Consider the following 12,158-nt stretch of genomic DNA (forward strand, 5'->3'; position numbering starts at 1 on the left):
ATGAAAAGGACTCAACGAGATATGGTGCAACTATCATGTTATTTCTAACACCTGAGCTATGTGCTTTTATGAATAGACTCTATAGATGTTTCCATCTAATCAGATTGGTTCCTCAACTCCTACAACCAAGATGCTTCCATCCACTTATATTAGTTAGTGCCATCCTGAATACGCATAAATTTCTAGGTTCTGGAGTTTATTTATTGCAACTAAAAGATTTTCCCATACCCCCAAACTTAAATCTAACATTGTCCTCAATGTTTCCATTCCCTGTGTCACTTAGAATCGTATCATATCTTCCCTTTAATACGTGCATGAGTCAACTACCTTCCCTGTTTGAGTGAAACAGGCTGTTTGCAATCTAATCCCGTGAAAAAACTCACATAAAATCTCGTCCAATTCTGCTCCACAAAATGTTGCAGACGATAACTAAAGTTCCCGCCAATTCAAATTTTCAAATGATGAAGAAGGGTTTCCCCTTAACCAAAGCTGGGGTGCAAATAGCAATTTGGGTGGAAATAGTAATTTTGGGTGGAAATAGTAATTTTCTGGGTTCCTCCGGGACATTTCTGGGACGCTTCCGGTGCATTTCTGGGGTGCCTACGGTACATTTCTGGGGTGCCTTTAGTAATTTTCTCTGGGGTGTAAAACACTGCTTTTTGAGCCCATTTCACCGCAAGGACTTATTTCTCTAAAATTTCCTATAAGAACACAAAATAAGACAATAAGAACTTAATCGAGTCTAACAATACAGAAAATTGAGAACAAAATAGACACATAAATGCGTCTATCAAGGTGCTATCTCTATTAACGTACCACCAGTCTTCGATGGATCGAATTACTTATGGTGGAAAATTGTTATGCGAGCTTTTCTTCAAGCACGTGATTTTCAATCATGGGTATATGTAGTTAATGGCTATGATGCTCCCGTTGTGGCAGTAGGAAATGTAAACGTTCCCAAGAACATTGGTGAATACATCCCTGCCGAGATACTTGCTGCAAAGAAAAATTCCGACGGTTTGAACACCATCATACATGCCATTACCCTAAATCTTCAACACCATGTGTCAAATTGCACTAGGTCTAAAGATGCGTGGGATATCTTAGAAGCCGTATTCGAAGTTAATACCAGTGAAAAGGAAGCTAGGCTTCAAAACCTTAATTCGGATTGGGAAAACCTTCGTATGGCAGATGAAGATTCATATGATGAGTTTAATCACAAAGATCTGAAATTGTTAATGCATCTTTTGCATTGGATAAGACTATTCCTGAAAAGGACATTGCGATGAAAATTTTCAGATCGCTGCCATCTAGATACGACTCTAAGAAGCATGCCATCGTTGAGGGAAATAACCTTGATAATCTCTCCAGAAATACGCTGGTTGGGAAGCTTAAGATCTTTGATCACGAGCATTCATCCAAGTCTAAGGATGTTGCGTTCAAAGCACTAAAAGACACAAGATAAAAGTAAAAAAAGTGTATATCTCTGAAAAACGATCACTCTGAGACTGATTCATCAGATGAAGATCTTGAAAAATCGGCCTCGATGATCACAAGACAGTTTAGGGATCTTCTGTTGAAGAGAAGTAAACGGTTCTCCAGAGATAAGCCTAGAGCATCAGTCAAACCTCATAATCGTATTCCTCCTAAAAACAGGGACACAGATGAAACTGATGACGAGGATATGCCTCAATGCTTTAAGTGTAAGGGATTTGGTCATTTTGCAAACGAGTGCTCAAATCGTAGAAAATACACTGGGAACAAAGGTCTTGCTTCAACTCTTGATAAAATGTCTGACAGCTATGATTCTAATGAAGATGAGAAACCCAAGTGTTGCACTTTTTGGTGAAAATATTGATTTTGATAATTGTAGCATTACATACATCAATCTTGATATTCTTTCAGAGGAAAACTCAACCAATCTGGAAGAAACAATTGACCCCTTCTTTGGAAACTCTATATGTAATGTTTCAGGTTCCACCATGTGTCTAGTTTCTTGCACATCTCAGAGGCCTGATTTTTATCCAAGATTGACATGCTCATATTGTTATGTAAAGGGTCATGAACTATCAAAATGTTACAAGTAAAAACACCAATTGAGGCATGTCAACAAACTTCAACGAAGAGCAAATCGATTAGCAAATAAGCTTAACCTTGCTCAGAAGACCGCTGAGGTATGTAGGATTTTATCTTCGTCTAAGAAGTTAGTTTCCAAGCATAAAACAAGACCATTAGAGAAGAAAGTATGGTCAAATCGTTTTGATAGATAGAGGTCTGTGGATTCTTCTCAAGAGGAAAATGGTGGACAAATTGTTGTTCACCGCAACACAACTTGATTGTGTTGATTTGTAAATCTTTTCCCATGTGCCTGATCAAATGAGACAAGATTATGTACCTCTCAGGCTTTAGGAAAAGGTTGCTCTCTTCTTTTCTTAGTTTTGTTTTGGAATCCATGTCTACCAATAAAGGAGGGTTATTCTCGACAATTCTACTCCATTTAGGGTTCAGAATTGTGCGTGTACGAACTTGTTAAAACTATATTCCCTTTTCCTTACTTGAAACCTCTTTTATCTTAAGATCACTTGTTGATATTGTGATTTCCTCCCACAAACCCATACGTTCATGGATACTCCAAGTATCATGTCTTCTGATGGAAAAGATGTTAATATGATTGTCAAGCCATCAATCATGAAGGAAAAAGAGAAATCTTCGTTGGCTCCGACATTGAAAAGAAAATAAGGAATGCGAGGAAGCCTAGAGATGTTCCTTCAAATTCTCAGAAGTTTTCTGATGTTCTTGAAGTGTTGAAGGAGATGCAAAAGGAGATTCAGAAAATAAAGGCTTTTGTGTTTAAGACTCATGAGATTCAGAAGGCCCTGGTTCGTTATCAGTCAAGAAGGTTTATTGATATTAACTCATATCTTCATGAACCTTATGTTCTAATGGTTGTTGACGACAATGAGTTCGGGGACGATAAAGAGTTCTTCAAAGGTTTTAACATCTAGTAAATATCGGATAAGAATTTTATTTTCTTGTTTTGTTTAGAAGAATAACTAGAGTTTGGAATAGCCATTATTGTGATTACACATAGCTATGTCCAACGTTTTCATCTTCATGTGTTTTAGGTTTATTTGTTTAAATTCTGAAAAATTTAGTATTAATCTTTATGGTTTTATATATTGCAATTTGTTATGGGATATGTGTGTTTGCGTCCGTGAACTATGATTGTCCCATACCTTGTCAAAAGTTAAGTCTTTCGTACGTCGATATGCATGTATTGATAAAAGAATGAATGAACTTTTGACATTACAAAAGTTAAGCTTATTATGTCATTTATTTATGGAAGATAGGTTAAAATCTTTTGTTTACAAGGATTATGTCTATTGTATGTCATTGTGTGAATAGTAATGGAAAATAGAATGAATCCTTGTGTATTCCGCAGTATTGATCTTCCCTGATCCATATTTTTATGTATATACCGTGAGGCTCCGTAAATTCTCTCATTTCGAGCATGACCAATTAAATTCACCACTTTTTGTGGTTAATTTGATTGTATATTTCCGATTAAATTAATCATGGATTCTCCTGTGGATAATTTAATTGAATATTTTTGGATTCAAATTCATATTCGTATGTGATTTGTTGTGTCCAAAGAAATCCTTCTTTTCTTTTGAAATTAAGGTCGCTCTTGTTGTTCTTTCGGGAATGACATATTATGGGGGACACTTCTTAATTGAACTGTGCTTAATTGCCAAATCTTTGTGGGGAGTGCGGCTGTGGAATATTATATGGGTTATCTTGTATCTATATAAACTCCTTGATGAAATCATTTAGCTTCGGCTATATGATTGCATCTAAATAAGTTGATATGTGCTTTCTTTTTGTCATGAAATGTCTCTTATGGAAATTTCATTAGGATACCGTTTTCGTACCTTTGCCAATTTTATTGACAAAAAGGGGGAGAATTAATATGTAGTTCACACAACAAATATATATGGTTTTAGGATCATTATGTAAGGGGGAGTGGTTTCCATGTGATATGGAGTATTAACTAAGGGGGAGTGATACATATCACCATAGTATTGTTGTCGAAGTTGTGATACAATTGAACTTTGATGTTGTGAAATGATACTATGGCATTGTATAATAATGATTGAGAATACTTGTTTTCTCATTGTTATAGCTACAGATTTTCAACAACGATGATGCTGAAATTACAACCTTTGGGATCATTGAAGTACTTGGAAGTGACAAAGATTTCGAGTAATGTTGAAGATTAGGCATGTGGAGTAGGAGATACAAAAGTTTATTCATTTATTTTTGTATTCCATATGTATTGATTGTTTTGTCACTAAAATTGACAAAGGGGGAGATTATTAGAGCACTGCTCGGTCGAACTCGCATGCGTTGCTATCTCAAGCATGTTTGTCAATGTCAGTGATCAAAACTATAAGTCTTTATTTCTAGTCTACTATAGCTAAGTCTCGGACTAGGACAGAAAGTGTAGTTGATCTCAAGAACTCCATGGCAATCATCATATAATACGAAGAACTACTCAAGGAACTTGTGGAACTTCATCTACTAAAAGGTATGTGGAGACTTGAACTTATCTATCACTCAAAATTCTATATACTCTATCTCCTATCTTGAGACAAAAGTCGTTTTGCTACATAGACTTTGATTATACATATTTGCTATTTTGAGCCGAGTTTATCTCGCTTATCTATTTCTCGAAATACGTGTTGGTAAGCTTTCGCTTTGGCCAAGTTCATCTTTACATAGTGACGAAAGTCATGTTATGTTTCAATCACTTTGAAAATGGCTTTGACGAAAAATGGTTTGTGAATAACAACTATATAACGTCATCTAAGAATGTTTCAATGATTGAAATGAGAGTTCAGATTATATAAACGATATTGGATATAAGCATTGTGTGGCAACACATATATGTATAAGTTCTTATTCCTTGAACCAAAATATGCGTACTTTGTTGATCAGGAAAACCGGAACAAGTGCTGTGAACTCAGTCCGCGAACTGGCGGAAGTTCTCATCCCGAGGAAATCTGCTGGAGTTTGAGAACTCCTTCCGGGAACTTAAGTCCGCGAACTAAGTCTGCGTACTTGAGTTGATTATATCTAAAGACGATTATTTGTTAATTATATTTATATTAACCAAGGAATGCAATTTGCAAACCGTGGCTACAAAGTTCATGAATCGATTCGGGTGAATCAAATCGTTTTTGCTTCAATTGTGTCTTGTATACTTCTATAAGATTTATGCAATTGAACCACTCTCTAACTAGTTCATTTGAGTCATTCAAACTAGTTATGATGAAGAATAATATGGTTGATATGAAAGTGCTCATATGGATAACCATTTGGTTAACTACTGTTGAACCAACAAATGTACATGTCTGGGTACCGCTACACAAACCTAAAATCGTGCATTTCATTTTTGTGTAACAAGCTAAGTTTTCGATCCAACGGTTGAATGATATTAGCTTGAATCTAATTAGGTTTTCATCTAACGGTGAATATTGAATGTTTTGTTATTAAGCTAACATTGATTGCAAACCCTGATTCGAAAGACTATATAAGGGAGAACTCTAGCAACTGGGAAACCTAATACCCACACCTCCTGTGTGATACTAGTTGTATAAGCTAGAGTCGATTCTACTTTAACCTTAGGTTTCTTCTCGAGACCCTGTAGGTTAACCACTTGAAGACTTCCTTGGGATTGTGAATCCAAACCGATACTACTTTCTTGTAGTTGTGTGATCTGATCTTGTTGATTCTATCGTATTGAGTACAATCCTAACGACTGGCTTGAGATGAATATCTCCGATAGGCAAGATATAAAAATAGTCACAAACATCTTCGTCTCATCGTTTGTGAATCCACAATATCTTCTTTCGCCGCGTCGATTAAGATTATTGTGAGGTGATTGATAATACTAGGTTGCTCTTCGGGAATATAAATTGGTTCATGTTCACCTTGATTTATCAAAAGACATAAAAAAACTCGTAGGTATTTCTGTGGGAGACAGATTTATCTATTACCATAGACTTTTCTGTGTGATACAAATTTGTTTATTAAAGTCTTCGACTATGGGTCGTAGCAACTCTTAGTTGTGGGTGAGATCAGCTAACGGAATCAAGTGTGTAGTATCCTGCTGGGATCAGAGACGTAAGGAGCGCAACTGTATCTTTGATCAGTGTGAGATTGATTGGGGTTCAACTACAGGCCAGACCGAAGTTAGTTTGTAGTATGCTAGTGTCTGTAGCGGCTTAATACATTATGTGTTCAATCTGGACTAGGTCCCGGGGTTGTTCTGCATTTGCGGTTTCCTCGTTAACAAAATTCTGGTATCTGTGTTATTTCTTTTACGCATTATATTTTGTTATATAATTGAAATATCACAGGTTGTGCGTTAAGATCAATTAATTAAAATATCTAACCTTTGGTTGTTGATTTACATTGATTGACACTCGAACATTGGTCTTTGGTATCGTTCAAGTTATTTCACATAATAATCAGGCTCACGGATTTCTATCTGTTCGATTTGCTGATTACATTATGAAATAGAGATATTAGAATTCTTTGATATACTTTATTAAGATTGAGTCTAGTTGATTCTCTTGAAAGTATATTGGAGTTAGTCCATACAGATTGCTAATCGAAATATTGGGTGTGGTTGTTGCACCCCGTTTTTTCAATATCTATTTCTAATTCATGGAATCCAGCCGAGGATAAGCCATCAAATGGAGTAATGAGATAAAATAAATTATTCTAGTAATTCAATTGATGAATGTTGTGCTAGAATTAATCTATGAATGGCTCTATCGAGGTATGAGATGGTAGAGACGTCATACTCGTTCTGAACATTGATTCTGCATAGTCAGGGAACAGTGTGACATCCTAGAGACGTTAGAGCTCTATACCAGCATGCAATATGTCTAATAGTCGTCCAATCATCGAGATTCTATACTTCAATTGAGTGTTCATTTGAAAAATTGAATTTTGATTTTTTGTTCATAATAATGAAATTTTTGCTGTGTGTTCATTTTAAAAAATGGGCTCGAATCTAAAAAAAAGCATTACCAAACACCTGATAGTTCATCAAATATAATGAACTCCTATAAAAAAAAACTAAGTAGGAAGCTTAGAATTCATCAGAAAACATAAAATCAAATAATTATGAAAATAGAAAAAATATCGAAAACTAATATTAAATAGTACAGAAAAGTAGTTTTGTCAATTTTATACTCCTAATCCCATAACTACATACGCCTTTTCCACTGGACCAAACATATTTGGGGCCACCGAATGACCAAATAATAATTTCCCCTTGTCAAAATGTTTTGCCGATTTTGTTATATGATATGAATCCTGATCCTATTTTTAATATTTTATTTTTCCAGTCGTATCATTATGGGACAAAAATTGGGAAAAGTGACACAAACTTTTTTTTACAATAAACAGTTCAAGGTAGGTCACAGTGTGTACCGAGTGAGAGAGAATGGGGTGGTCCCTGACCAGGCGGTTTAGCTGATACACTCACTCACCTGATACTTAATGTGGGTCCCACCATTCTCTCACCAGATATAAATCATTTTCCATAAATTTAAACCAAAGGACAAGTGACAGTGCAAAAATATTAAGAGCTATGCCAGCTTGATCTAAATTTACAGTCCTATGCCAGCTTTAAGCCGAAAGTTACGTTACTTACGTATCCGAGAAACACAGTTGAAAAATCATACATGCAGATGAAAGGAGAAATCTGTAGTATGGAGTGTCACATACGATGGGGGCTTGAATCTACTGCGCAGACTGTAAGATTAACTCAGAATCATTCCATCTCTATATCAGACATCAAAAAATACTAAAAGTAGTTTCAGCGCACCAGACAAAGCTAAAAACTAATCATAAGAACGATGGCAGGTCCGCCAAGCTTAGCCAGATAATCTGCTGCTGCTACTGATGACTTCTATTTTATCTCCAGCACCTGGAAGAAGCCTGCAAAGTTGGCCTCTTCATACCGGGAGGGATACCCGCAGCATAATCAACAAAAGTGATAGGTGTATTAGCCAATAGATCCAGACAAAAACGAAAAGTGAAAGCAGAAACTCTATGGAATAAAAGGCAACCCGTGCTTATGAGAGCCACAAAAATCTTCAGCAAGAATTTTTTTCAAGTCCTCAGGGAATTGGCATGGATTGATCTCCCTGACATGCACATCAAGCTTAGCCAGAAAATCAGCTGATCTGTTGAGTTCTCTTGAGAAACTGAAGAATTCCACCGTCAAAGGAAACTTATCACACATCTTCACAGTTTTCCTCAAGAGAGGAAACACAGTGGGATACTCATCAAAAGTGGCAAGCTGCTTCACACATCTTCCACAAACAACATTAAAAGAACTATCTCCAATGCCATGAGAACGGCATCCATTTATTGTACCAAGAACCCTGCTGACGATGTTAACAGCACGCTTAGAATTGCATCCAAGCACAATATCTAGAAGCTGATACTTCAATGTGAGTCCCAGCCCTTCTTCTATCATACCCTCCAACTGGTGATGAAGGAATGAAACTGGCACTCTAGAAATCCCAGAAAAGGCAACAATGGGTTTACCAAGTTCGTCATGAATAATAGCTCCAGATCCACCTCCTCTTCTTTCTGAAGTAGCCATCTACAGTTACCCAGTATGTCATCTCATGAGGGCCATACATTGAGTTTGGCTTCCCAATTCCTTGATACCAGGAAGCTTCCCATTGTTCCTTATCCAGCTGGTGCCTCTTGGTCTCCTCGTTGATTTTCATCTTTGAAGTCATAAAAGAAAGACAGCCATCAATGCTCGAGGGGCCACGAGGGATGTTACTAAACTTTGCTTTCTGCTGTTGCATATCTTTGTTCTTGTTCTTGCTTGTGGGCAGTAAGGAAAGTAAGGAGCTCAAACGTGCAGGACCTTTACTCACCTTCTCACTTTTGGTTTCTGGCGAACATAACCCTGTGTTATCTTCAGAATCTACAGAATCATCTGAATCAGAGCTACGACAAACATAATCAACATCTGAATCAGAGCTATAACAAGCCTTGACAGTACCACCAGGTTCTTCAGAGAGTGGCTTCTTCTTCTTGGTCTTTTCGTTGTTGCTCATCTTTGAAGTCATATGAGAAGTTAGAACATTAAGGTCTAATGGGTTTAACGGACGCCTATTCTCGTTCACGAAATACAGGTCCTGCTGCTGTTTCTTGGCATTTTTCCTGCGAGAAACTGGGGTGTAAGGATTTTGGTTTTCCTGCTGCATATATAACCCTCTATTATCTTCAGAATCTACAGGATCAACATCTAAACCGGAGCTATGACAAGCCTCAACAGTTATACGGCCAGGTTCTTCAGAGGGTGACTTCTTCTTGGTCTTTTCGTTGTTGCTCATCTTTGAAGTCATATGAGAAGTTAGAACATTACAGTTTGATAGGCGCTTATTCTCATTCTCGTAATACAGGTTCTGCTGCTGCTTCTTGGCATTTTTCCTGCAAGAACCCAAGGAATTAGGATTTTGGTTTTCCTGTTGCAGACATAACCCTCTATTATCTTCAGAATCTACAGGATCAACATCTAAACCGGAGCTATGACAAGCCTCAACAGTTAGACGGCCAGGTTCTTCAGAGGGTGACTTCTTCTTGGTCTTTTCATTGTTGCTCGTCTTTGAAGTCATATGAGAAGTTAGAACATTATGGTTTGATAGGCGCTTATTCTCATTCTCGTAATACAGGTTCTGCTGCTGCTTCTTGGCATTTTTCCTGCAAGAACCCAAGGCATTAGGATTTTGGTTTTCCTGTTGCAGACATAACCCTCTATTATCTTCAGAATCCACAGGATCAACATCTAAACCGGAGCTATGACAAGCCTCAACAGTTATACGGCCAGGTTCTTCAGAGGGTGACTTCTTCTTGGTCTTTTCGTTGTTGCTAGTCTTTGAAGTCATATGAGAAGTTGGAACATTATGGTTTGATGGGTTTAACGGGTGCATATTCTCATTCTTGTAATACAAGTTCTGCTGCTGTTTCTTGGCATTTTTCCTGCGAGAAACTGGGGTATTAGGATTTTGGTTTTCCTGCTGCAGACATAACCCTCTATTATATTCAGAATCTACAGTATCAGCATCTGAACTGGAGCTATGACAAGCCTTGACAGTTATACAACCAGGCTCAGCAGAGGGTGACTTCTTCTTGGCCTTTTCGTTGTTGCTCGTCTTTGAAGTCATATGAGAAGTTATAACATTAAGTCTAATGGGTTTAACGGACGCCTATTCTCGTTCACGAAATACAGGTCCTGATGCTGTTTCCTGGCATTTTTCCTGCAAGAAACTGATGTGTTTTCCTTCTGCAGGTACATGTTTTTTCTCTTGCTGTTTTTGTTTGTGGAGTGCAAGGAGTGTGTTACTCTCTCACTTTTAGTTTCACTCAAAAATGACCCTCCATTATCTTCAGTATAAGCACCTGGATCACTGGTAGTAGGAGCATAACGAAGACCTGAGAGATCTCCACCACAAATAGAGGAACCATCGCGTGTTATTACCGACATAGGTTTTCCAATGGTCCTGCGCAAAGTAGGAACCATGTATTTCTTTGTTTCTGAATTACAAAGAGATAAATTTAAGCACATATCGTCCAATTAGCCCAGGAACTATTTCTCAACTTCTATACAAAATAACTTTAGCATGCACAGTGTGAAAAAAGCAACAGCCAGATCATGAAAATTGTACTCTAAAATCAACAAATCCTATTACAGAAAGAAGAAGAAAAAACGTGAATTCCACCACCAAACCAGTACAATTAAGACATTAATAAGACAAGAACCATGTATTTCTTTGTTTCTGAATTACAAAGAGATAACTTAGATTCACGGGTAAAAGTTACAATAAAATACATTAAAAGAGATGAAAAGACATGTATAAGCGCAGTGATATGAAGTAATCTAAACATATATACCAGGCAATATATCTAGATGAACTGAGTAACATGCATGGTTTCTTCGTAAAATAGATCTGAGGAAAATAAAAACCAAATTCATACTTACTCTACATCAATTATCATCGATTGAAAACAAATAATTGGTGATTCATAATACTAAATTGCAAATACTTAACAGGTTTAGAATGTAAATTGAACAATGAAAAGTAACTAGAAAGAATCAAAAGACATGTAAAACACAGGTGGTTAAAAAACAACAATGAGATTGTCATATCATATGAACCAGAATCCAAGACGTACATGTAATATTTTTTCCATCATACAATTGGCGGCAAGATAGACTTAAAAATGAAGATCAGATACCTAAAGCCTACAAATCCAGATAAATTACCTTCAGAGGAACAAAATCTTTTACGAAAACCAGGGAGAAGAAAAGAAAGCGGAGGCGCCGTAATGAGATTGCCCGGATCCCAAGTTAAACCGTCTTATTCTTATAGCAATTTATTCTGTCTTATAAGGTCGGTCCGGACTCCGGAGTCCTGACTCGCCAACTTGGATAAAGAAACTTTTCTTCCAGAGAAAAAGGTCGGTCTGGAGTCCTGACTCGCCGACTTGGATAAAGAAACTTTTGTTCAAGGGAAACAAAGTTAACAACGCAAGATTTATTTTGATGTTCCCTATTTCTTATTCCCACGTTTTCTATTTCTCATCCTTTCACAATCTCTAAAATCAATACATTTTTTAATTCTGATTTTTCCTATTTACCATTTATAAAAATCAAATCAACTCTAGCTATGATTATTATCATTTTTATTTTTTCTTCTTCACTAACTTTTTTTTTTCATTAATTAAAAAACCATCAAGTTAAAACCCTAAGTTTGAATTTTCTTTATTGTTTATCATTTAATTTATGGCACATAAACGAGTTAATCGGCGATTAATCGTTAAGTCTTTGTTATGCAAGATTACATTATTGAAAATCTTGCAAAGTATATCATAGCGTGGATTAATTGACAATTATTAATTAAAGGCATTTATACAAAATTATAAGTCTAAAAAAAGAAAATGTGATCGTACTAATTAAGACCGTTAGGAACACTGCTAGGGTACGAGTTAAATAACCCTAGTCTCTCATTCTATGACTGTTCAGAACAATCTTAATCATCCAGACTTTCATGGCT

At 36.6% G+C, this 12,158-nt stretch overlaps 1 protein-coding gene across 2 annotated transcripts; it reads right to left on the minus strand.

The window, feature by feature from the left end:
- Nucleotides 1-7,602: 7,602 nt before the first annotated feature.
- Nucleotides 7,603-11,557, minus strand: LOC113323095 (putative uncharacterized protein DDB_G0293878). 2 transcript variants are annotated; one of them, XM_026571346.1, is made up of 2 exons: nucleotides 11,369-11,557; nucleotides 7,603-10,604 (listed from the first exon to the last, which is right to left on the minus strand). In XM_026571346.1, the coding sequence occupies exon 2, from the start codon at nucleotides 10,266-10,268 to the stop codon at nucleotides 8,640-8,642; it is 1,629 nt and encodes a 542-aa protein (XP_026427131.1). In that variant the 5' UTR covers nucleotides 10,269-10,604; nucleotides 11,369-11,557; the 3' UTR covers nucleotides 7,603-8,639. The 2 variants fall into 2 exon arrangements, with proteins under 2 accessions (XP_026427131.1, XP_026427129.1); XM_026571344.1 differs by having other exon boundaries at nucleotides 7,603-10,638.
- Nucleotides 11,558-12,158: the final 601 nt, after the last annotated feature.

The sequence above is a fragment of the Papaver somniferum genome, chromosome 11 (assembly GCF_003573695.1).
Source record: "Papaver somniferum cultivar HN1 chromosome 11, ASM357369v1, whole genome shotgun sequence".
In the NCBI taxonomy this organism is placed as follows: domain Eukaryota; kingdom Viridiplantae; phylum Streptophyta; class Magnoliopsida; order Ranunculales; family Papaveraceae; genus Papaver; species Papaver somniferum.